Raw genomic sequence first — 25,910 nt, forward strand, 5'->3', positions numbered from 1 at the left:
CTGGCCGTGTCTCTGCAGTACCTGGAGTCCGTGCACCCGCTGCTGAAGGATGAGAAGTACCGCGAGATGGTAGTCCTGGCCCAAGCCTTCCAGCAGCACACAGCTCCCAGGCTGCAGAAGTACCTGGTCCTCAAATCTTGGTGGGCAACCAACTATGTGAGTTCCCCTGCCCCTGTGCCACCGAGTGCCCGGAGCCAGCAGCCCTCCCGCTCCACTCTGCTCCAGTTCCTGCCTCCCGCCTTCTCCTGGGTCCCTCCCCAACTACCCCAAAGCCAGGGTCTGGAGGCCAGTGGGCTGTAGGCTCTGGGGGTCTGCGATGCCCGGACTGGCAGGACGTGGGAGCTGGGCAGTGGGAACTTGTGGCGAGCCTACCTGCTGGCAGGGGCTGGCTCCGCATGGGGGACAGCTGCCCTGGGCTTGCCCTGGCAGCACCCCCCACATCCCGCTAGCCTCAGGGCAGGAGTGGGGCTCTCAGGCCTGTGACAGGAGCTACAGCCCATCTGCCTGACACATCCACGTGGCTCCATCTGCCTTGGCTCTGCCTGTGGGCACCAGGGCTGGCTGCGAGGATTCACTGTCCCCCTGGCCCCCCATCAGCACCAGCTGCTCCAGCATCAGTGCAGCGGGAAGCGAGGACTGTTAGGCACCCTCCAGCCACCCCGCTTGACTGGGAGGGGGCCGGTGGGGAGCCGTGGAGCAGACAAGGAGGTTGGAGGCTGGGGAAGGGCTAGCACGGGCTCAAAAGTGACCTGGTCCTGCCAGAGTCCCTGGGAGCCCGCAGGCCCCTCCCACGTCTAACTGGCACGGCAGCATGCCCAGTCTGTCAGGGGGTGGGGGGTGGCGGCAGCAAGACTCAAGTCCTTGTGAATCAGGGACCCCCGGCCTGCTCCCCTCTCAGGAGCTTGGGGGCTGCGGGAGGCAATGCAAGGATACAACCCCGTGTGTTGTTCCCAGCCCTCCTGCAGGAGGCACTCACAGCCGAGCTGTCCCAGGATGGGAGGTGGGCACCTGGGACCACCTGCTGGGACAAGCCCTGGGGTCCCACGGCCTCAGAGGAGGCAGAGGCAGCACCACGGAGGAGTCGGGCAGGCCCCTACCAGCCCTGGCCTCTCCTGCCACCCGCTCATGACGCTCTCCCGTTGCAGGTGAGCGACTGGTGGGAGGAGTACGTCTACCTGCGTGGACGAGGCCCCATCATGGTCAACAGCAACTACTACGCCATGGTGAGGGCGCAGGGCCACCTAGGTGGGGCTTCAACCCGTCCTCTCCAAAGGGCACCTGGTGGAGCAGCCAGAGAGACTGACCCCCTTCCCCAGAGGGGCCCAGTGTGTGGGGGGTCACCCTGCTGCTGGGCTGGGGGCTGCACCTCCAGAGCCTGAGCAGTGGGGGCTGGGGCTTGGCTTGTGGCAGGCTGTGACCCCCCCCTCCCCATTGCCCAGGATTTCCTGTACGTGACACCCAGCCCCCTGCAGGCAGCCCGGGCTGGCAACTTCGTGCACTCCATCCTGCTCTATCGGCGGAAGCTGGACCGCGAGGAGATCCCCCCGGTGAGTGTCTGCACGCCACGTGGGGCAGGGCTGGGGGGGGTGCTGAGGCTGTGGGAGGGGCAGGCCTGGACCGTCTGAGAGTCCTCTCTGTGCTGTGCTGCTAGGTGATGGCGCTCGGCATCGTGCCAATGTGTTCCTTCCAGATGGAGAGAATGTTCAACACCACCCGCATCCCCGGGATGGAGTCAGGTACGTGGCACGGGGCGAGGGGGAGCAGGAACCCGGAGCCGCTGCTCCCTCTCCCCAGAACCAGGACCCAGAGCCCGTTTGCCCTGGGCACAGCAGCTCTGTTCCCCGAGGGGCAGCGCCCGGAGCCCATCCCCCCACAGCACTGTGGCTCCGTTCCCCCAGGGGCAGCGCCCAGAGCCCATCCCTCCACAGCACTGTGGCTCCATACCCCCAGGGCAGTGCCCGGAGCCCGTCCCCCCACAGCACTGTGGCTCCATTCCCCCAGGGCAGTGCCTGGAGCCCGTTCCCCCATGGCACTGTGGCTTCGTTCCCCCAGGGCAGCGCTCGGAGCCCGTTCCCCCACAGCACTGTGGCTCCGTTCCCCCAGGGCAGTGCCTGGAGCCCGTTCCCCCATGGCACTGTGGCTCCGTTCCCACAGGGGCAGCACCTGGAGCCCGTCCCCCCACAGCACTGTGGCTCCGTTCCCACAAGGGCAGCGCCTGGATCCCATGCCCCTGGGCATCGCAGCTCTGTTTGCCCCATTGTAGTGCCCGGAGCCCATCCCCCCCGCGGCCTGGTAGCTCCATTCCCCCTGGGGTGGTGCCCGGAGCCCGTCCCCCCGCGGCCTGGCGGCTCTGTTCCCCCTGGGGTGGTGCCCGGAGCCCATCCCCCCGCAGCCTGGTGGCTCCATTCCCCCTGGGGTGGTGCCCGGAGCCCATCCCCCTGCGGCCTGGTGGCTCCCTTCCCCCAGGGCTGGTGCCAGGAGCCCGTCCCCCTGCGGCCTGGCAGCTTAGTTCCCCCTGGGGTGTTGCCCGGAGCCCATCCCCCTGCAGCCTGCTGGCTCCCTTCCCCCAGGGCTGGTGCCAGGAGCCCGTCCCCCTGCTGCCTGGCAGCTTAGTTCCCCCAGGGCTGGCGCCCGGAGCCCGTGCCCCTGCGGCCTGGCAGCTTAGTTCCCCTAGGGCGGTGCCCGGAGCCCGTCCCCCGGCTGCTCAGTGGCTCCGTTCCCCCAGGGCAGCACCTGGAGCCCGTCCCCCCGCGGCCTGGCGGCTCAGTTCCCGCGGGCAGTGCCAGGAGCCCGTCCCCCGGCTGCTCAGTGGCTCCGTTCCCCCAGGGCAGGGCCCGGAGCCCTTCCCCCTGCGGCCTGGCAGCTCAGTTCCCGCGGGCAGTGCCAGGAGCCCGTCCCCCGGCTGCTCAGTGGCTCCGTTCCCCCAGGGCAGCACCTGGAGGCCATCCCCCCGTGGCTCTGCACCGCAGCTGGGCTCTTTCCCAACACTCCTAGGTGCAGGGCCCCATGGGCCCTTGGTTACCCCCGAGGGCTGCCGTGCAGGCCCAGGCTGGATCCTGGCGGCCTGGTGCCCGGACAGCCTGGGCTACAGCGAGCTGTGGAGAAGGTGACTGTGGCTGGTACATCTCCTGCCTGCAGACACCCTGCAGCACCTGTTGGACAGCAAGCACCTGGCCGTCTACCACAAGGGCCGCTTCTACAAGGTGTGGCTGTACCAGGGCGGGAAGCTGCTGAAGCCACGGGACCTGGAGCTGCAATTCCAGAGGATCCTGGACGACCCGTCGCCCCCGCAGCCTGGGGAGGAGAAGCTGGCGGCACTCACTGCTGGGGAAAGGTGGGTACTCAAGGAGGCCATGCCAGGGGCTGGCTAATGGGGCACTGCCAGCCTTGAGGACGCAACCCTGGGGAGCTGGGAGCCCCTAGCCCAGTGAGCTGGTGATGGGCATCACCAGCTGGGAGACCGCCCAAGTGCAGGCATGGGAGGGGGACTGGGCCTGGCCCGTGGTGGGAGGAGGGGGAGGGGGACTGGGCCTGGCCGGTGGTGGGATAGTGGGGAGGGGGACTAGGCCTGGCTTGTGGGGTTGGGGGTGGGCGACTGAGCCTGGCCCGTGGTGGGATGGGGGATTGCCAGGGGGACGCATCAGGATCCTGGCATAGGTCTGCCCCAGCCCCTTGCTCTGCCTCAGTAATGTGTCCCCCCCTTCCCTATCTGGCCAGGGTCCCGTGGGCCGAAGCCCGGGCCAGGTTCTTCAACCGAGGGAAGAACAAGGTGTCTCTGGACGCCATCGAGCGGGCTGCCTTCTTCCTGGCGCTGGACGAGGAGGCGCACGGGTACGAGCGGGGCAGAGAGGATAGCATGGATGGCTACGCCAAGTCCCTGCTGCATGGCCGCTGCTACGACAGGTACGGGACAGAGCCGCTGCCCCCTACCTCCACCCTGGCACTGGCCTGGGCACTGGCCTCTCCAGCCTTGACTCTGGCCTCTTCCTATCACGGCATCCCTCCCCGTTCCCTCGCATGCCTATGCCAGCCATGGGTCTCGTGCCTTGTCCCCCGCCCCCTTGTGCTCCCTCTGTGCCATCGCGGGTCTCGTGCCATGTCCCCCGCCCCCTTGTGCTCTCCCTGTGCCATCGCGGGTCTCGTGCCATGTCCCCCGCCCCCTTGTGCTCCCCTGTGCCAGCCGCGTGTGTCTCCTGCCATGTCCCCCACCCCCTTGTGCTCTCCCTGTGCCATCGCGGGTCTTGTGCCATGTCCCCCGCCCCCTTGTGCTCTCCCTGTGCCATCGCGGGTCTCGTGCCATGTCCCCCGCCCCCTTGTGCTCTCCCTGTGCCAACTGCAGGTCCCATGCCATCCCCCACCTCCTTGTGGTCCCCTGGTGCCAGCCATGTCCCCCACCCCCTTGTGCTCCCCCCGTGCCAACTGCAGGTGTCATGCCATGACCCCCACCCCCTTGTGCTCCCCCCGTGCCAGCCACGGGTCTCACGCTGTGTCCCCCGCCCCCTTGTGCCTCCCCCATGCCAACCGCAGGTCTCACGCCATGCCCTGCCTCCTTGTGCTCCCCCCATGCCAGCCACGTGTGTCTCCCACCATGTCCCCCAGCCCCTTGTGCTCCCCTGGTGCCAGCCATGTCCCCCAGCCCCTTGTGCTCCCCCCGTGCCAGCCACCTGTGCCTCCCATCATGTTACCCACCCCCTTGTGCTGTCCCTGTGCCAACCATGGGTCCCAAACTGTGTCCCCCACCCCCTTGTACTACCCCTGTGCCAACCGTGTGTGTCTCCTGCCATGTCCCCTACCCCCTTGTGCTCCCCCCTTGCCAAGCGCAGGTCTCACACCATGTTCCCCACCACTTTGTACTCCCCTCTGTGCCAATCGTGTGTCTCCTGCCGTGTCTCCCATCCCCTCGTGGTCCCCGCTCTGAACTTCCCTGATGTCAGCCACCGTGTCCCCTTTCCTCTTGTGACCCCCCACGCCAGCCGTGTGTCTCCTGCCATGTCCCCCACCCCCTTGTGCTCCCCCCGTGCCAGCCACAGACATCTCATGCTGTGTCCCCCACCCCCTTGTAATTCCCCCATGCCAGCCATGTGCACCTCACATCCAGCCCTCCACCCCCTCACTGCCCCCTTCCCGTTGTGTGCAACTCATGCCATGTCCTCAGTGCCCTCGTGGCCACCAGGACCAGCCATGTGTGTACGACAGTGTGCCCCTCCCCCCATGCCAGTTATGTGCGTCTCACGCTGTGCCCCTGCCCCTGGCACCCTCCCCGTCTCCGTGCCTGCCAAGTACGTCTCATGCTGTGCTCTTCCCCAGGTGGTTCGACAAATCCTTCACCTTGATCGTGTATAAGAACGGCAAAGTGGGCACCAACGCGGAGCACGCGTGGGCCGACGCACCCATAATGGGGCATCTCTGGGAGGTAATGGGGGCGAGGGGGCCGTCCATGGCATGCCTGGGGCAGGGGCCAAGATCCCACCCTCAGTGCAGGGAGGATAGTGTCAGGAGATGCTGTTTCAGGGTGTGCCTCTGCAGGCGAGTCTGAGCCATGGTGGTGCGAGAGTGATGCTGGGGGTGGGTGGGGTGGGCACAGGGACAGGAGGGGCTGTGGGTCCCAGCCCAGGGGGTATTGCAGGGATATGGGCACAGGGACAGGAGAGGTTGTGGGTTCCCGACCCAGGGGGGTGTCGGGGGGACGTGGGCAAAGGGACAGGAGGGGCAATGGGCTCCTGGCCTGGGGGGGTATTGAGGGGACATGGGCATAGGGACAGGAGGAGGCTATAGATTCCCGATCCAGAGGGGTGTTGGGGGGACATGGGCACAGGGACAGGAGGGGTTGTGGGTTTGTGAGGGTGCTGCCCCTGGCAGCCAGCTGAGGTCAGTTAATTAGGGTGAACTGCAAACAAAACGGGGTAAACAAACCCCAAACACTGGTGATTATTTTAATACTTAAATTTACCAACCAGCACAAAACAGCTTCTACAGCACCTCACTGGTTACTCAGAAGTTCAAACAACACAGTTCCCTTAAAGTACCCAGCCTCAGGCCTCCATCCAGACCCATCTGTCAGATATGATGATGATTCCTGAAAATCTGATCTCATCATATAAAAGAAAAGGTTCTTCCAATCCCAAAGGATCAGCCACATACCATACCCAGGTCCAATTATAACTTAGATCTTACCCAGAATACACACTGTAGTCAATTCTTATTAACGAAAATAAAATGTATCATAAAAGAAAAGAGAGAGAGTTGGTTAAAAGATCAATATACAGACAGACTTGAATTCAATTCTTGAGGTTCAGATACATAGTAGAGATGAGCTTGTAGTTGCCAAAAGTCCGTTTAGAAATAGTTCAGAGGTTACAGTTCAACGTCCATATTCAGAGTGGCTCCAGTCAGTGACTGGGGACCTCAGTCCTTGTGGCTTAAGGTTTCCCCCTCTTGAAACCCAAAGCAGAGCTGAGATGAAGCAGGATCATATCCCATGGTTCTTATACGTTTCCAGCAGCCTTTTGGCCTGAGAAAACAATAGGCTTAAGTCTCCTTCCAAACATCCTGGCAATTAGCACAGGGGAATTTATCCATTAAACAGTTCAGATACAGGTTACCGCAATCTTCACGGAGACATAGAGACAATAACACTATTTCACTCAAGTATCATCATAAATGTTAATATTCCTTTTTTGATCTTTGAATCGGAGCTATAGCGATAGACAAGACTTGTTTGATTATATCACAAGACCTGAGCAAACATCTGCCCTTGAGATCTCTAACAATGCAGATTTACATTTCAAAGCTCTATTCATTTACATATCTTCCTAACCAGTCCTTAAGGTTCACCCATGGGTCAGGTCAGTCTGAGTTAATTAACTCTTTCTGGCCCTGTCACCTTCCAATGAAATATTATATTACACTCATAACGTCACAGGATTCCTGGCCCAGGGTGGTGTCGGGGGATGTGGGCACAGGGACAGGAGGGGCTGTGGGTTCCCGGCCCAAGGTGGTGTCGGGGGATGTGGGCACAGGGACAGGAGGGACTGTGGGTTCCCGGCCTGGGGGGGTATCGCGTGGATGTGGGCACAGGGACAGGAGGGGCTGTGGGTTTCCTGCCTGGGAGAGTATCGCGTGGATGTGGGCACAGGGACAGGAGGGGCTGTGGGTTCCGGCCCAGGGTGGTGTCGGGGGATGTGGGCACAGGGACAGGAGGAGCTGTGGGTTCCTGGCCCAGGGTGGTGTCGGGGGATGTGGGCACAGGGACAGGAGGGGCTGTGGGTTCCCGGCCCGGGAGAGTATCGCATGGATATGGGCACAGGGACAGGAGGGGCTGTGGGTTCCTGGCCCAGGGTGGTGTTGGGGGATGTGGGCACAGGGACAGGAGGGGCTATGGGTTCCTGGCCCAGGGTGGTGTCGGGGGATGTGGGCACAGGGACAGGAGGGGCTGTGGGTTCCTGGCCCAGGGTGGTGTCGGGGGATGTGGGCACAGGGACAGGAGGGGCTGTGGGTTCCCGGCCCGGGAGAGTATCGCATGGATATGGGCACAGGGACAGGAGGGGCTGTGGGTTCCTGGCCCAGGGTGGTGTTGGGGGATGTGGGCACAGGGACAGGAGGGGCTATGGGTTCCTGGCCCAGGGTGGTGTCGGGGGATGTGGGCACAGGGACAGGAGGGGCTGTGGGTTCCCGGCCCAAGGTGGTGTCGGGGGATGTGGGCACAGGGACAGGAGGGGCTGTGGGTTCCCGGCCCGGGAGAGTATCGCATGGATATGGGCACAGGGACAGGAGGGGCTGTGGGTTCCTGGCCCAGGGTGGTGTTGGGGGATGTGGGCACAGGGACAGGAGGGGCTATGGGTTCCTGGCCCAGGGTGGTGTCGGGGGATGTGGGCACAGGGACAGGAGGGGCTGTGGGTTCCTGGCCCAGGGTGGTGTCGGGGGATGTGGGCACAGGGACAGGAGGGGCTGTGGGTTCCCGGCCCGGGAGAGTATCGCATGGATATGGGCACAGGGACAGGAGGGGCTGTGGGTTCCTGGCCCAGGGTGGTGTTGGGGGATGTGGGCACAGGGACAGGAGGGGCTATGGGTTCCTGGCCCAGGGTGGTGTCGGGGGATGTGGGCACAGGGACAGGAGGGGCTGTGGGTTCCTGGCCCAGGGTGGTGTTGGGGGATGTGGGCACAGGGACAGGAGGGGCTGTGGGTTCCCGGCCCAGGGGGGTGTCGGGGGGATGTGGGCACAGGGACAGGAGGGGCTGTGGGTTCCCGGCCCGGGAGAGTATCACATGGATATGGGCACAGGGACAGGAGGGGCTGTGGGTTCCTGGCCCAGGGTGGTGTTGGGGGATGTGGGCACAGGGACAGGAGGGGCTGTGTGTTCCTGGCCCAGGGTGGTGTCGGGGGATGTGGGCACAGGGACAGGAGGGGCTGTGGGTGCCCATGGGGGGTGCGGGAGTTTTTCCTGCACTCACACAGGCCTCTCCTTCTCCTTGTCTTTTTCTCTGCAGTTCGCGCTGGGGACAGACAAATTCCACCTTGGCTACAGCGAGGCGGGGCATTGCTGTGGGGAGCCCAGCGCAGCCATGGCCCCTCCCCAGAGGCTGCAGTGGGACATTCCAGAGGAGGTAGGTTTAGCCCAGCTGCAAGCAAGGGAGATTCCTTCCCCCTAACCCCAACTGCCCTGCTCCCACTGGGATCAGCAGACCCCCTTTGCCACCAGCTGTGAGCCGGGCACTGGCTCCCCCGGCCCTGCCAGAGCCCGGAGTCGCTCTCCTCTCCCAGGCTTGGGGGTAGCTTTGTTAGTGCAGGTAGCAGCTCCTGCAGATAACACTGCCAGATGCTTTCCATTGTAAAAGCCTGTTTTCAGCTGCTTATAAGTTTGTCAAACTTCAAGCGTTGGGCGGGAATTTCCCGAGCCGGGGGTCTGCCTCGGGCTGAATTCTTCTGGAAAAAGGTAAGAAAAAACAGGTTGTCTGTGCCCTAGAATGAACTTGGGGAAAGTAAATTGATTTGTCCATATGAAATGTTCCTCGAACTGCTTTGTGGTTTTGGAGCTGAGCCTGGGATGAGCCTGCGTCAGGCACCTCTTGTCATCCCAGTGCAGATCCCCAGCTCTGAACCTCGGAATATCTCCGTTTGCAAATGCTCAGTGGAGATTGGCAGCTACATTCTCCAAGATTCCGTCTGCACTGAGCAAGCTCCCTCTCCTCACCGCTCCAAGGTGTGACCGGGCGATGCTCTGGAACTGCTCCCTGCGAAGCCAGGCAGGACACTGGGGCACCTCTTCTCTGTGAGCAGACTGTCTCCAGGGCAAGAAGCTCACACGTCTTCACCTCCTGGGTCTCTCCTTGGAGCATTGAGCATCCTCTGCCCCTCCGTGCGCTTCCCACAGCGAGCTTGCCCCAGAGGGGTCCTGGGGAAGCCACAGGGTCCTGCACCCCCACTTTGCAGTCAGACGTGACTCTCAGCCAGCCAGTAACACAGAGGTTTATTCGATGACAGGAACAGGGTCTAAAACAGAGCTTGTAGGTACAGCGAACTGGACCCCTCATCCGGGTCCATTCAGGGGGGCAGTGAGCCAGACCCCCTCGTCTGCCCTCACTCCTCGTCCCCAGCCAGCTCCCAACTGACTCCCTCTCTGGCCCCTCCTCCTCTGGGCTTTGTTCCTTTCCCGGGCCAGAAGGTCACCTGATTCCTTTGTTCTCCCACACCTTTAGCTATCCCCTTGCATGGGGGAAGGGCCCCGGCGGTTAGTAGCCAGGAGATAGAGTGTCAGCTATTTATGTACACTGGTCTTTATCCAGTGCATAGGGGAAACTGAGGCACCCCACACTATTCAGAGGAAACATTAAGAACAGTCCCACTTCATCACATCTCTCCCCTCTTCAAGACGGAACTGAGTGGGGCCACTTTAGCTGGTGACTTGGGGACGTTCGAACCCACCAACGTTCTCATGGATGCCCCATCATCTTGGCAGGCTCTGGCCTTACGCTGCCTCTCCCCACCTTGTGGCCCAGGTACGACACCTCGGCCATCCCCACTTTGCACTTTCCACCTTTACAGTCAGTCCTGCATGCTGGAGGCGACCCAGCCCCCTCTTCACCTGGGACACGTGTTCCTCCCAGGTCTGGCTAAAGACACAGATATCGTCAATGTACGCCTGGGCAAAGTCCTCCATCCCCCTCAGAAACTGACCCCCCGGTGCCAGGAGGTGGCAGTTTCCCTCTTGAGGCCGAAAGGCAGGACCAGGAACTCGAAGAGCCCGATTGGGGGCTACAAGCAGATCTTAGCCTGGCCTCCGGGTCCAAAGGCGCCTGCCAGTAGCTTTTAGTGAGATCCATGGTAGTGAGGTACAAGTCCCCTCCAAACTTGTCCAGGCTCTCGTCAGGCCCAGGCACGGGGCAGGCACCAGACATGGTGAAGGCATTGAGCTTCCGCTAGTCCACTCAGAGTCTGATGGATTCGTCCCCCTTGGGGACCAGCACCAGGGTGAGGCCTAGGGGCTGGCGGAGGGCAGGATCACCCCATAAGCCAGCATGTCCCCGACTTCTGTCTCCGGGGCCTGGGCTGTGCTCCCAGTGACTGTGATGGAGACACTTTGACTGATGGGAGAGTGGCTCCTGTCTCCACCCGGTGGACAGCCAGGTTACTGAGCCCAGGCCGGCTGGAGAACAGCGGCTGGTAGGAATGCAGCATCTCTCTGATCTCTGCCTGCTGCACAGGGGTTAGCTGGTCAGAGAGGGGAACTGAGTCCAGCGAGGGGCTAGCTTCTGCCTTAGGGAAAAGATCCAGCAGGGGATCATCCCCCCTTCTCCTCCCACTGCCCACACATGGCCCGAATCAGCCTCTCCCCATCCCAGTAAGGCTTTGTCATGTTGACACGGTACCCTTGGTGGCTGTGAGCCCGGGTGGACAGTTCCACCACATAGTTCACCTCGTGCAGCTGTGCGATGACATTAAACAGCCCGTCCCAGGCGGCCGGGAGCTTATTCCTCTGCACAGAGATGAGAAGCATCACCTGGTCTCCTCCTAGGACCCCAATTTATATAGTGAAACTTGAGTCCTGCTTAGCTAGACCTTAACCGATCATTTTACTGAAATCTTTCTAACCAATCCTAACATATTGTAACACAATTCTCTGACCAACTATATCCCACCACCCTAATTATCTTACACCAGCAAAATTAATTACACAGGAGACAGAAACAACTAATGAACCAGACAGATAAACAACAGGGAAGTGGGGACCATAATGAAAGAAATGAGGATTTCACAACCACAACCATTGAGAAGGGATTTCTTGCCAGACAGATGCTGTCAAACTAAGTGTTCTTTAACCATCTTAAGATCTGTTCCTTTATCTGGTGACAGTGGGGGCCATTAGGACAGGTTTCACAGGTTGACTGTGCGTTATGTGGAAGTTATTTACTTAAATATATTTTCCCCCAAACTACGTTGAAGTGCAGAGGAACGGCATCTACCTAGTTTAGATGTCAGGTGGTGCTTGGCATGTTATTTAGAAAGGACTAAGTCATTTTGGTCACCACTTTATCTCCCATACTGAGCGGATGAAGGGACAACCAGTCTTGGCTCAGTGCATTTCCAGGTGGTAACTGCCTGCATTACCATGGCTTCTGAGGTGTCTAGGATGACCCTTCCACAGCCATTGCGGGGTCATTCAATGAGCGCACAGGTGTGTCACGGGGTCCCCAGGCGCTGCTCTGGAACTGCTCCCTATGAAGTGAGGCAGGACTCTGGTGAAATCTCCTCTCTGTGAGCAGATTGTCTTCAAGGCAAGGAGCTCACACAGCTTCACCTTCCTGGGTCTGACCTTGGAGCATTCAGCATCCTCTGCCCCTCCGTGCACTTCCCACAGTGAGTCCGTCCAGGCGAGGTCCTGGGGAAGCCACAGGGTCCTGCACCCCTGCTTCGCAGTCAGACGTGACTCTCAGCCAGCCAGTAAAACAGAGGTTTATTAAACGACAGGAACAAGGTCTAAAACAGAGCTTGTAGGTACAGAGAACAGGACCTCTCAGCTGGATCTATTTTGGGGGGAAGTGAGCCAGACACCCACGTCTGCACTCACTCCATGTCCCCAGCCAACGCCAAACTGACTCCCCCTCCAGCCCCTCCTCTCTGGGCTTTGTCCCTTTCCCAGGCCAGGAGGTCACCTGATCTCTTTGTTCTCCAACACCTTTAGCTATCACCTTGCATGGGGAAAGGGCCCCGGCCATTAGTTGCCAGGAGACAGAGTGTCGGCCATTTATGCACACTGGCCTTTATCCCACCTCCTAGAGACTTAAGAAATGCATAGGGGAAACTGAGGCACCCCTACAATAATCAGAGGAAACATTAAGAACAGTCCCACTTTGTCACAAGGTGATATTGGCCGCATCTCTTAGCACTGTCTCAGTGCTGGATAGCTGCAGGGCTGCGATGTGGTCTTCTGTGCATACTTTCTCTAGACATGATGCGATCATCATGGCATCGAGCTCTTTGCAAACTTTGGGAAGGCAGTTCTACACTCCCTGTTAAATAGACTCCGAGTCCCCCTCGGGCTGGAACTGCCTGCGTGCGGAATACGAGTCTGCAGCCACTCGAAGAAGAAAAGACAACTACTTACCTGTATTGTAACTGGCGCTCTTCAAGATGCAGGTGCAGATGTGTATTCCACAGTCCACCCTCTGCGTCGGAGTCTCCAGCCGGGGAGTTCAGTGCGAAGGACTGAGGGGGGTTGGGCAGTGCCACCCTTATATAGCCATGGGAGGAGCTATGAGGGGAGGAGCGTGAGCGCCACCCCTAGGGTACAGCTGGGCAAAATTCTCCCACTTCGGTGCGCTGAGCGCACGCCCGAGTGGAATACACGTCTGCACCCACATCTCGAAGGACAATGGTTACAATACAGGTAAGTCACCATCTTTTCTTACCTCCCCAGCCCAGAGGAGAAGTTAACTCCTTCACACCCGTGGGGTAACAATACAAAGTGAGGGGAAACCGAGTCACATACATGTCCATTACAAGGAAGACCAGGTTCTCCGCAGTGCTGATGTAATTATCTACTGGATCTTAAGACATATGCACAACGGGAGGGTGAAGGCACCAGGCAACCTTCATTCTGGCATTTTCTAACTATTGTGGGCTTGGCATTGCCACGCTAGCATTATTCTAATGTCGTTTTGTGTGTAATTCTGTCTGCTCCTGATGGCTCTTCCCTCCTCTGCCAGCGGGGGTCAGGAGCCCTGGTGCTGTATGGCATGGACACCCTGAGCACTAGATGGTCCCTCAAGGGCTGGGGGACTGAGGCCTGGGCAGTGGAAGGGGTAACCCAGGAGGCTGTGGGGGAATCCGCCCCCCCAGCCTTTGTGCTCTGGGAAGTGTGACCTGGGCTGGAGCATGAGGGGGTCTGTGTCCTGCCTGGGGAGCAGCCCCTGCCCACACTGGATCACCCACCTTGGGCCAGCCGAGGTCCCCAGCTGCTCCTCTCCCTGACTCTCTGCCTGGCCCAGCCTGACATTGCTAGTGGAATTGAAGCTCTGGGTTAAATCCCAGGGAGAAGGTTCGTGAGCTGCTGCCCTGGGAGCCCAGAAAGGCCCTGCGAGATCTCCCGCTCCCAACATTCCCTGTCCCCATTAGCATGGGAGCCCAGCTCGGGCCCCCGCGTGCTAGCCAGGAGGGCATTAGCCGGTGCTCTCTGTGCAGTGCAGGAAGGTTATCGACAGCTCCTACCGCGTGGCCAAGGCACTGGCAGACGACGTGGATTTCCACTGTTTCCAATTCTCCAATTTCGGGAAGGGCCTGATCAAGCGATTCAAGATCAGCCCCGACGCCTTCATCCAGATCTCGCTGCAGCTGGCTCACTTCTGGGTAAGAGCTGCCCCGTGGCCCCGTCTGTCCCTCCCTTTCCCTACATCCGCGGCTCTCTCTGTTTCTGGTGCCCACTGAGGTGGGTGCAGCTGGCTCACCATTTTACTGTAATTCTACCAAGGTTTGGGGTTTTTCTTAAGGCCCCAGCTCCACAATCCGGGGGGCGGCAGTTTTGGCTGTTTCTAGCCCTCGGGGCTGCAGGGGAAAGGTTGAACATGGAAAGCCTGAGTGTCCCCATCGGCTCAGACCTGGACAGCAAAGACAAGCTCCCCGTGCGCGAGTTACAGTCTAGGGACTGTTTGGGACCAGCGAAGGTGCCGAGGGCTTGTCTGGCTCTGGTGCTGGGCTGCTCCCTCCCCGCAGCCCTCCTGGTCCCCACTGGCAGGGCGCGAACGAAGGGGCGAGGGGAGCCTCTTGGCCAGGCACCATGCACTGCTCCGCTGGGCTCCCCCCATCGGCACGAGGGGCAGGTAGCACTCCTCATTCCCCACCTCCATGTCCCCTCCTGCCCCCCACCCCAGCTGTGACCTGCCCCGTCTCCTTCCAGGACAAGGGCAGCTTCTGCCTCACCTATGAGGCGTCCATGACGCGTCTCTTCCGGGAGGGCAGAACTGAGACAGTGAGATCCTGCACCAGGGAGTCCATAGCATTCGTACGGAGCATGATGGACCCGGCCCGGGGCGTGAGTGTAACCCACCAGGCCCAGACTCCTCTTCCCCTCACGCCAGGCCCAGGCCCCCCCTGCATCTCCCCGGCCAGGCCCAGGGCCTGCCCTGTCTCCTCCCATCCAGGCCTATGGCCCTCCTGTGTACCCCCAGCCAGGCCCAGGGCCCCTCTTTGCATCCCCCCAAGCCAGGCCAGGGCCTACCCCGCCAGCCACACCTATTCCCCCAGGCCCACCCCCCACCACTGGGCTAAGCTAGGGTCCTTCCCCCCATGCTATGTGTTACTCACTGGGCACTATGCTGCTTCCACAGTGTCCAGTGGGTCCCATGGGCTGCTAAGGGGGTGCTCTCCCCAAGGCTGGGCACAGTAGAAGACACTCCCTAGAGCCAGTGCACTCAGTCAGAGTCCTTGGTAGAGGGGGAGAGTGGCACAGGGAGCTGCAATAGGCCAGGGTCGAGTCCCCAGCCCACACCACACGGATGGGGAGCCCCTGGCCCGTGTCCCGGCTCTGCCCTGAGTGCTCCCTTTTCTCACTGCAGCAGCTGGAGCGTCAGCAGCTCTTCCGGGTGGCAGCAGAGAAGCACCAGCAAATGTATCGCCTGGCCATGACGGGCGCCGGCATTGACCGACACCTCTTCTGCCTCTATGTGGTCTCCAGGTACCTGGGGGTGGAGTCGCCTTTCCTGGCGCAGGTGAGGATTCCCTAGGGTCTCCTTGCACAGGCCACAGCCTGCTGGGATGGGTGTGCACCGAGCCAGGGCAGCAGGGGCTGCACAGATAGCCAGGGGACGTCTGCTCCAGCCCTGCACCTCCCATATGGTGCCAAATAACCATGGTCCCTGCCAGTGCCGTCTGCTGTGTGCGCGGGGCCTTGTGGGGATCTGCCTTCCACCTGTTCCTGCCTTTGAACTCGGGATCCAGGGAGACATTATCTCCATGCCTGGTTCCAACCCTGAGCAGGAGAGAGGGTATGAAAGGAACAGCAGAGGAGAGGGGAAGGGACATTAAGAGGAAAGAAAGTGGCCGTGCCAGTGACCCTAGCAGCCAGGTAGGCGATACTGGCACCAGAATGACTGTGCCCAGCTGGCGAGGAATCTGGGTGAAGCCAAGCAGAAACAACTAAGATGTCTGACCCCAAGGCAAGGAGCCTGGGTAACAAGATGGAGGAAAGGTGAAAGCAGGTATTCTAGGGGTAACAGAAAGAAGTGGGAATAGTAGTCATGAGTAAGGCTAAGATTTTGTCAGGGATATTTTTAGTAAAAGTCACAGACGGGTCACAGGGAAAAAGAAAAATTCACAGAAGCTGTGTCTTGTCTGTGACTTTTACTAAAAATATACCTGACAAAATGGGGATCTGTGGGTCCCCACACTGCCTGAAGTGGGGCAGCTGCGGAGGGGCTAAGGAGGACCCCTGTCATCTGCAGCTCTGGGGGTCCCTTGCTGCCCGTGGAGACCAGGAGCTGTGGGGTCCTCCCACTGGTGGCGGGCGGGGGCTCGGGGATTCTTCCCAGACAAGGGCAGCTCCCAGACTGCTGCACTGGGCAGTTCCCAACCTCGCAAGCTGAAGTCACGGAGGTCACTGGAAGTCGTGGATTCTGTGACTTCTGCGACCTGAGTCATTAAATTGTAGCCTTAGTCATGAGCGGAGCACAGGTACTGAAGGGTACGTGCTGTTCAGCAAAGACAGAAACAAAGGCAAAGGTTGGAGTGGCACTGCATAGTAATGATGAGTAGACTGTAAAGAAATGATGGAGTGAATAAAACAGAATCTGTTTGCGTCAAAATCACTTTGGGGAAGAAAGATACTAGAGATTCCTCTGGGATAGTGCTCGGAGTCTGCTACAGACCCCCAGGATCCGATCTGAGTATGGATAGAGACCTCCTTAATTTGTTTAATAAATGAAAAATTACTGGGAATTGTGTGATTATGGGAGACTTTAACTTTCCGGATATAGATCGGAGGACAAGTGCAACTAATAATGATAGAGCCCAGGTATTCCTGACTGTGATGGCTGACAGACATCTTCACCAGATACTCACTGAACCGGGCGCTGCTCTGGAACTGCTCCCCACAAAGCCAGGCAGGACTCTGGTGAAATCTCCTCTCTGTGAGCAGATTGTCTTCAAGGCAGGGAGCTCACACGGCTTCACCTTCCTGGGTCTGACCTTGGAGCATTCAACATCCTCTGCCCCTCCGTGCACTTCCCACAGCCAGCCCACCCCGGTGGGGTCCTGGGGAAGCCACAGGGTCCTGCACCCCCACTTCGCAGTCAGAGGTTTATTCAATGACAGGAACAGGGTCTAAAACAGAGCTTATAGGTACAGAGACTGGGACCTCTCAGCCAGGTCCATCCTAGGGGGCAGCAAGCCAGACAACATTATCTGCCCTCACTTCCCGTCCCCAGCCAGCTCCCAAAGGAAATCCCCTCCAGCCCTTCCTTCCTGGCCTTTGTCTCTTTCCCGGGCCAGGAGGTCACCTGATCTCTTTGTTCGTCTTTAGCTATTCCCTTGCAGGGAGGGAAGAGCCCAGGCTATTTGTTGCCAGGATACAGGGTGTCGGCCATTTATGCACACTGGAGACTTAAGAAATGCATAGGGGAAACTGAGGCACCCACACAGTATTCAAAGGAAACATTAAGAACAGTCCCACTTCATCACACACACTGTAAAAACACGAAGGGAATGAGTCATGGAAGTGGACTGGACTAAAGAACTCAAGGATCTGAATGTGGAGGAGGCCTGGAATTACTTTAAATGAAAGTTGCAGAAGCTCTCTGATGCCCGCAGCCCAAGCAAGGGGAAAACATTGGCAGGGAAGGGTTGCAGGCCAAGCATCTCAAGCAGGTGATTAGAGAAAGCAGAAAGCCTACAAGGAGTAGAAGAAGGGAGGGATCATCAAGGGAAGCTGCTGCTTGGAGGTCAGGAAGTGTAGTGATAAAGTGAGAACTGCTGGCAGCCAAGCAGAGTTGGACCCTGCAAAAGGAATTAAAACTGATAGTAAAAGGTTCTCGAGCCTTATACATAAAAAGAAAACAAGGGAAGAAGAAATGGGACCGTTAAGTACTGAGGATGGAGTGGAGATTAAAGATAATCTAGGTGTGGCCCAACACCTACAAATACTTTGCCTCAGTTTTTAATGAGGGTAAATGAAGAGCTTAGGGGTAGTGGCAGGGTGGCCAATGGGAAGGAGGATATAGAAGTAGAAATGACCGCATCCGAGGTGGAAGTCAAACACAAACTATTTAATGGGACTAAATTGCAGGGGCAGATAATTTCCATCCAAGAATATCAAAGGAACGGGCACATGAAATTGCAAGCCCAGTAGCAAGCATTTTTAATGATAAACTTGGGGGTCTTACCCTATGACTGGAGAATTGCTAATATAGTTCCTATTTTTAAGTAAGGGGAAAAACAGGTGATTTGGGAAACTACAGGCCTGGAAGTCAACTGTATGTGAGGTCTTGGAAAAAATTCTGAAAGAAAAAGTAGTTAAGGACATAAAGGCAAATGGTAACTGGGATAAAATACAACATGGTTCTACAAAAGGGAGATCGTGCCAGACCAACTGGCTCTCCTTCTCTGAGAAGATACCCGATTTTTTAGACAAAAGAAATGCAGTAGATCTAATCGACATGGATTTCAATATGGCATTTGAATTGAAAGGTGGCTAAGGAACTGGTTAAAGGGGCGTCTACAATGGGTCCCACTGCAAGGTGAACTGTCAGGCTGAAGGGAGGTTACTCGTGTTGTTCCTCAGGGATCGGTCTTGGGTCTAATCTTATTTAACACACGCATGCACACAGGCACCATGTGCACACCCCTCCACACACATACATGCACATCCTGCATGCCCACATGCCCACAGGCACCATGCGCACACCCCTCCACACACATGCACACCCTGCACACACACACACATGCACACAGGCACCATACGCACATCCCTCCACACACATACATGCACACCCTGCATGCCCACATGCCCACAGGCACCATGTGCACACCCCTCCACACACATGCACACCCTGCACGCCCACATGCCCACAGGCACCATGCGCACACCCCTCCACACACATGCACGCCCTGCATGCCCACATGCACGCAAGCACCATGCACACACCCCTCCACACACATGCACGCCCTGCATACCCACATGCCCACAGGCACCATGCACACACTCCTCCACACACATGCACGCCCTGCATGCCCACGTGCACCATGTGCACACCCCTCCACACACGTGCACGCCCTGCATGCCCACAGGCACCATGCGCACACCCCTCCACACACATGCACACCCTGCATGCCCACATGCCCACAGGCACCATGCACACACCCTTCCACACACATGCACACCCACATGCCCACAGGCACCATGTGCACACCCCTCCACACACATGCACACCCTGCACGCCCACATGCGCACAGCACCATGCACACACCCCTCCACACACATGCACACCCACATGCCCACAGGCACCATGTGCACACCCCTCCACACACATGCACACCCTGCACGCCCACATGCGCACAGCACCATGCACACACCCCTCCACACACATGCACGCCCTGCATGCCCACAGGCACCATGCGCACACCCCTCCACACACATGCACGCCCTGCATGCCCACATGCCCACAGGCACCATGCACACACCCCTCCACACACATGCATGCCCACAGGCACCATGCGCACACCTCTCCACACACATGCATGCCCTGCATACCCACATGCCCACAGGCACCATGTGCACACCCCTCCACACACATGCACGCTCTGCATGCCCACAGGCACCATGCGCACACCTCTCCACACACATGCACACCCTGCACGCCCACATGCTCACAGGCACCATGCGCACACCCCTCCACACACATGCACACCCTGCACACACAGATGCACACAGGCACCATGCACACCCCCCTCCACACACATGCAACCCTGCACACAGACATGCACACCCTGCACGCCCACATGCTCACAGGCACCATGCGCACACCCCACCACACACATGCACACCCTGCACGCCCACATGCTCACAGGCACCATGCGCACACCCCTCCACACACATGCACACCCTGCACACACAGATGCACACAGGCACCTTGCACACCCCCCTCCACACACATGCAACCCTGCACACAGACATGCACACCCTGCACGCCCACATGCTCACAGGCACCATGCGCACACCCCTCCACACACATGCACACCCTGCACACACATATGCACACAGGCACAATGCGCACACCCCTCCACACGCATGCACACCCTACTCCACCTGACATGTGTGCACACACCGTTTCACCCACACTCATCTGGTAACGCCCCCACAGACCAAGTGAGCTCCTCTTGGAGGCTGGGAAGAGAGGGCCAGAGCCTTGTTAGTCTCTCCATGTTCACCTCTGGACCAGGATAGACAGAAGGTGGCCCGGCCTGCGAGCTCCCCTCTGGCGTCTACCTGCCCCTGTTCAGCCTCCCTCCGTGTGAAACTGCTCGTGTCCTTGTGGCACTGGGGGCGCTTACAGAAAGCCAGAAAAGGGCCAAGACTCAGCTGGGGATCCAGGCATGTCAGTCTGGGCCCTGGGCTGTGACTCTGGGCTGGCAGCTCTGCTCTGGGCAGTGCTGGGTTCTGGAAGGGAGGGCTCTGTGCTCTGTGCCCAGCTCAGGATGGTCTCTGCAGAGGTTGGAGCCCCGCCCTGGAGGGGAGGGGGATGGGGCTGGCAGATGCATGGTGCTCACCGGACTGTGGTTCCGTGCAGGTGCTGGCTGAGCCCTGGCGTCTGTCCACCAGTCAGACTCCCCAGCAACAGATCAAAATGTTTGATATGGAGAAGAACCAGGATCTCGTCTCTTCCGGAGGTGGCTTTGGCCCAGTGAGTTTTACTCCCACCTGGGGCTTCTGTGCTGTGTCAGGGCAGGGTGGGAGCATATGGGACTGGGGCTGTGTGGGTGGGGAGGGTAATTTGGGCAAATGCAGTCTGGGAAGGGCACTTCAGGGTGTAGAGAGGCTGGGCAGGAGGGTGCCCTGGGTACATGCACAGGGGACAGGGCACCTCTGGTCTCTGCAACGGCTGGGCGGGCTGGTGCCCTTGGTACACCAGGGGGGATGGGGCATCTCTGGTCTCTGCAGTGTTGGTCCACGGGGGTGCCCTGGGTACATGCATGGGGGATGGGGCACCTCTGGTCTCTGCAGTGGCAGGTGCCCTGGGTGCATGCACGGGGGACGGGGCACCTCTGGTCTCTGCAGCGGCTGGGCAGGCGGGTGCCCTGAGTACACCAGTGGGGATGGGGCACCTCTGGTCTCTGCAGTGGTGGGAAAGGGGGGTGCCCTGGGTACATGCACAGGGGACAGGGCACCTCTGGTCTCTGCAGGGGCTGCACGGGCAGGAGTCCCAGATGGGGCAGTTGGTGGAGCAAGGCTGCTCCGTGGAAGTGAGGGCAGTGAGTGTGACTCTATCATTTCTCAGGGAGTCTGGCATTGCTGCAGCTCGCAGGGCAGCAGCACCTGAATACCCTGCCCAGCCCAGCTCCCAGCTCCCAGCCCCCCACTGCCTGTGCTGGGACCGGGCAGGGTCTGAGTGACACATATATAAATGTGAGTCAACAGTGTGACACTGTCGCAAAAAAAGTGAACATCCTTCTGGGCTGTATTAGCAGGAGGGTTGTAAGTAAGACAGAGAAGTAATTCTTCTGCTCTGCTCCGCGCTGATCAGACCTCAGCTGGAGAATTGTGTGTAGTTCTGGGCACATTTCAGGAAGGATGTGGACCAATTGGAGAAAGTCCAAAGAAGAGCAACAAAAATGTCAAAGTTCAGAAAACATGAGCTGTGAGGGAAGATTGAAAAAACTGGGGTTGTTTAGTCCAGAGAAGAGAAGAGTGAGAGGGGACATGAGAACAGTTTTCAAATATGTAAAAGTTTGTTACAAGGAGGAGGAAGAAAAGTTGTTTTTCTTAACCTTTGAGGATCGGACAAGAAGCAATGGGCTTAAATTGCAGCAAGGGCAGTTTAGGTTGGACATTAGGAAAAAATCCCTCACTGCCAGGGTGGTTAAGCGCTGGAATAAATCGCCCAGGGAGGTGGTGGAATCTCCATCTCTGGGGATGTTTAAAAGCAGGTTGGACAAACACCTGTCAGGGATGGGCTAGATAATACTTAGTCCTGCCACGAGTGCAGGGGACAGGCCTAGATGGTCTCTCGAGGGCCCCTCCAGTGCTACAACTCTGTGATGACTCCGGGTTGCTGAGCACAGAGCTGGGCACAGGGAAAGGCTCACACCCACCCTGAGGCTGTTACTGAATCCGGCTGGCCTGGCGGCCCAACCGAGGTTGCACCACCCACAGTCAGGGCCGGTGCAAGGATATTTTGCGCCCTAGGCGAAAATTCCATCTTGCGTCCACCCCACCAATGCCAGCTCACAGGGGCTGGCCTCAGAGCTGGGGGTCAGGGCTGTGGGGGGGATGGGGTCGAGGGGGTTTCCAGCTCAGAGGGACTGGGCTCGGAGCTGGGGGTCAGGGCTGTGGGGGGGATGGGGTCGGGGGGTGCCTGGGGGCACTGGGGCAGCTCAGCTCTGCAGGCTGCTGTTCTCTCCAGCTGTCCAGGCACAAGGGGAGCAGGAGCAGGGACCAGCTAAGGACCAAGGGGGCAGGAGCACAGGCACCTGAGGCTGACCCATGGGGAGGCACTTGCTTACCTTGCCCAATGCATGAGCGCTAGGGTCCTCTTTTTTCCTCCGCTCCACCAGACCACCGCTGAGGCTCTTTTCTTCTCCGTGCCCCTCGCTGGGGCTGACGTGGAGGCTGAGCCAGGGGGCAGCCCCCGCTTTCCTCCAGAAGCGAAGCCCTGGTGTTGCGCCGCTGTCGCAGGGCCCCTGCCACACGCCCTAAGCAGAGCTGCGCAGCTCTGCCCAGCCGCCGGCGCCCCCGCCGGGCAACGAGAAAAATTGCAGAGGCTGGAACCCCTGCTCTGGGAGGGAGAGGGATTCTGAGCCTCTGCCTGCAGCTCAGGGATTCCCCTGGGTCAGCGCAGCCACCGTCAGCTCAAACCTCTGTGCTGCTGCGGCGGCACGCTGACCCCGGGGGTGCCCTGGGCTGCCGGGCTGCCGTGCCGGCGCCCTGACCCCGGAGGGCGCCCTGGGCTGCCGGGCTGCCACCCTGACACTGGGGGCGCCCTGGGCTGCTGGGCTGCCGCGCGGCGGCGCGCTGACCCGGGGGGCGCCTTGGGCTGTCGCGGCGGCGCACTTATCCCGGGGGGGGCCTTGGGCTGTCGCGGCGGCGCGCTGACCCGGGGGGCGCCTTGGGCTGTCGCGGCGGCGCGCTTATCCTGGGGGCGCCCTGGGCTGCCGGGTTGCCGCGGTGGCTCCCTGACCCGGGGGGCGCCCTGGGCTGCCAGGCTGCCGCGGCTGCGTCCTGACCCCGGGGGCGCCCTGGGCTGCCCGCTGCAGGCAGCTGCTGCCGCGGGCAGCTCAGACTGCCTCTCCAGCAGCAGCGGCTGCAACAATTTAAAAATTTTTTTGAGGGCGCCGCTTTTTGGCGCCCTCAAATCTTGGCGCCCTAGGCAACCGCCTAGTTCGCCTAAATGGTTGCACTGGCCCTGCCCACAGTCAGCGGCTCCAGCCCCTTCCTCCCAGCTGCATTCCCTCTCGGTGCCACTGCCCATCCATCTCTCTCTGACTGTCCCTGCAGGTGGCTGACGACGGATACGGCGTCTCTTACATCATTGCTGGCGAGAACCTGATCACCTTCCACATCTCCAGCAAGTTCTCCAGCCCCGAAACGGTCAGAGTCCCCCTCAACCTGGCTGGGCACAGACTGCCTGGCCGATAGGGGCCAGGCTAGGAACCTCTCCTGGTCCTCGTGGCCCATCAGCATTCGTGGCTCTCCCTAGGAGAGGAGCCCTGGGGTACACCCAGCCAGCCGGAGGGCAGCCCTGAGAGGGGACACGGGGTCTGAGAGCCCTCCCCTGGGGCCTACTGTCCTTTAGCTATAGGAATTGGCCGTGTGGGTCAGCCTGAGGGCCCATCTCTCCCCCTCTCTGATGGGCCAGGACCAGGACCTTCGGAGGGAGGGGCATGGATTCTGGAATAACGTGCCCTGGGAGAAGTGTCTCCCAGCCGTTCAGTTGGGGGTTGGCTCATAGCTCTCGGCAGGCCTTCCCTTCTGTGTTTGTCTAAGCAGGGATGTTCCTGTTATGCAGGCCTTGTTTGAAACTCACTAAGTCGTACCTTCTCTGGCAGCTTGTGGCAGTGAGTTCCACGGGTTAATTATACCATGGTGTAAGAAAAGCATTTCCGTTGCTCTGTGTAAATGTGCTGCCTGTCGGCGCCCTCGTGTGTCCCCTGGCTCCTTTGTTTTGGGACAGCACACGAGAGCGCCCTGCCCGCCATTTCTGTCCTGTCAGCATTTCCTACCTCTGGCACATTGCCTCTTCTTCAGCTCCTGTCTAAACAGCCAGGTTCTCCAGCTGCTATGGGATCTTGCCACCCGTCCCTGGCCTCTGATCCCTGTGGTTCCCTACCAGATGGGCGACCATGGCCTGGCTCGCTGTAGCTCCTTTCCCTGGTCCTGCAGTCTGTGGGCATTGTCCCTGTGGCTCGCCTGAGGCCAGATCTCCCTGCTGTCCCAGCAGACATCTGTCTCCAGATGCCCCATCTGCTGTGGGTGCTGCGCATGGGGTGGGTGCGGCTGTGGGGGCTGGGTTAGGGTCACGCCTGCCGCCTGGGGCAAGGGAGCGCCAGTCAGGATCTCCGCAGAGTGCACGCTGGCTGAGGATGGGGAGAGGTCTGCAGATTGCTCACCGAATGGGGCTTGGAAGCAGCTGTTGCAGAACCGGCCTCGCCCTGCAGCTGAGGTGTGTTCAGGGGTGGCGGTGGAGGGGAGCTGTGTCGGGGCCTGGCCCCACTCGACTCCCTCCTGTTCCACTGACCCTCGTCCCTGTCCTGTCCTGTCCTGTCCTGATGTAGTACCCCACTTCCAGAGCAGGATGGGCCCCTCCACATCCCGCATCCCCCCGCCCCCCAATGCCATGGGCCAGAGAACTCTGCCTGCCTGGGGCTTCTCAAGCTGCCACCTGCCACTCCTGCCCCTGCTAACCCACGGCTCTTGCTGGGACCCAGGTTAACCAGGTCCTGTCTCCTCTCTCACCACAGGACTCCAGACGGTTCGGGAGGAACATCCGCCAGGCCATGCTGGACATCGCAGACCTCTTCAACGTTCCTGCCAACAAGGTGGCCAACTGACCCTGCGCCACGAGAGGGGCGATGGCCCCTGTGCCGGAAGAGTGTGAGGCTGGCCCCAGGGTGGAGAGCGTGGCCCCAGAACACCAGGCGAGCTGGCGGGGCTGCCCCTCCGGTGCCAGCGCTCACCCTGCAGTAGGTCCCTGCCGTTCGGAGCCCGCCCGGCCAGCCACGGGTTCCTGGGGACCCACAAAGCCGTGGGAATGGGTGCGGGAGATGTCTTCCCTCAATATTACTGATAAAGAAGGCTGTTTGTGTAATGCCAACCTGGCTGCTGGGTGATGGACTCTGCCCGGAACTGGGGGGGACAGACAGAAGGAAACCGCTGGGGAAAGGTGGGCAAGTGTCCCCCTGCCACGGGCCGGAGGAATGAGAGTTGGGGAAGAGGGCCAGCCCGGGCCTCGCTACCACGTCCTCATGGCCAAGGGGAGACCGGGTCTGTCCGAGAGGGGAGGGAACGGGGCGGCAGATACTGGCCGGGTTGGTGGCTGGGCCTTTGGGAAGGAACCTGGCTGGGTTTTGGGTGGTTTATGGGGTGGGGGCACCAGTGGGGTTTGGTATGGGGTGATGTGGCCTTGGCTGGGTATGGTGGGGGTGGGTCAGTGGGGTGGGGGATGGGGTGACAGGGCGCTGGCTGGGTGAGGGGGGTGAGGGGGTGAGTGGGCTGGGGGATGGGGTAACAAGGCTCCGGCTGGGTGTGGGGGGTGGGTCAGTGGGGTGGGGGATGGGGTGACAGGGCGCTGGCTGGGTGAGGGGGGTGAGGGGGTGAGTGGGCTGGGGGATGGGGTAACAAGGCTCCGGCTGGGTGTGGGGGGTGGGTCAGTGGGGTGGGGGATGGGGTGACGGGGCGCTGGCTGGGTGAGGGGGGTGAGGGGGCTGGGGGATGGGGTGACGGGGCTCCAGCTGGGTGAGTGGGGTGAGGGGGTGAGTGAGCTGGGGGATGGGGTAACGAGGCTCCGGCTGGGTGAGGGGGGGTGAGTGGGCTGGGGGATGGGGTGACGGGCCTCCAGCTGGGTGAGGGGGGGTGAGTGGGCTGGGGGATGGGGTGACGGGGCTCTGGCTGAGTGTGGGGGGGTGAGTGGGCTGTGGGATGGGGTGATGGGGTTCTGGCCGGGTGGGGGGGGTTAGTGGGCTGGGGGCTGGGGTGAGGGGGCTCTGGCCAGGTA

General features: G+C 60.0%; 1 protein-coding gene and 1 long non-coding RNA gene across 3 annotated transcripts; one reads left to right on the forward strand and one right to left on the reverse strand.

Moving 5' to 3' along the window:
• CPT1B (carnitine palmitoyltransferase 1B) lies at positions 1-25,001 on the forward strand. Its single transcript, XM_050953236.1, has 14 exons — positions 1-156; positions 1,146-1,223; positions 1,440-1,547; positions 1,652-1,736; positions 3,139-3,334; positions 3,718-3,903; positions 5,308-5,413; positions 8,487-8,603; positions 13,678-13,842; positions 14,390-14,524; positions 15,048-15,200; positions 20,271-20,384; positions 23,195-23,287; positions 24,658-25,001. Exons 1-14 carry the CDS (start codon positions 67-69, stop codon positions 24,745-24,747), a joined length of 1,716 nt encoding a protein of 571 aa, XP_050809193.1. The 5' UTR covers positions 1-66; the 3' UTR covers positions 24,748-25,001.
• Positions 18,468-19,042, reverse strand: LOC127051366 (uncharacterized). 2 transcript variants are annotated; one of them, XR_007774483.1, is made up of 3 exons: positions 18,963-19,042; positions 18,865-18,914; positions 18,468-18,591 (listed from the first exon to the last, which is right to left on the reverse strand). It is a non-coding gene; the product is annotated as an uncharacterized LOC127051366 (long non-coding RNA). The 2 variants fall into 2 exon arrangements; XR_007774484.1 differs by having other exon boundaries at positions 18,857-18,914; positions 18,963-19,036.
• Positions 25,002-25,910: the final 909 nt, after the last annotated feature.

This window comes from Gopherus flavomarginatus, chromosome 1 (genome assembly GCF_025201925.1).
Source record: "Gopherus flavomarginatus isolate rGopFla2 chromosome 1, rGopFla2.mat.asm, whole genome shotgun sequence".
NCBI classification, from domain to species: Eukaryota; Metazoa; Chordata; order Testudines; family Testudinidae; genus Gopherus; species Gopherus flavomarginatus.

Bases quoted from the DNA above. Each gene is read 5' to 3' on its own strand.
- CPT1B (XM_050953236.1), top strand. From the start codon at position 67: ATGGTAGTCCTGGCCCAAGCCTTCCAGCAGCACACAGCTCCCAGGCTG. The intron at 3,904-5,307 runs GTACGGGACAGA...GCTCTTCCCCAG, and splicing joins CATGGCCGCTGCTACGACAG to GTGGTTCGACAAATCCTTCA. The intron at 13,843-14,389 runs GTAAGAGCTGCC...GTCTCCTTCCAG, and splicing joins TGCAGCTGGCTCACTTCTGG to GACAAGGGCAGCTTCTGCCT.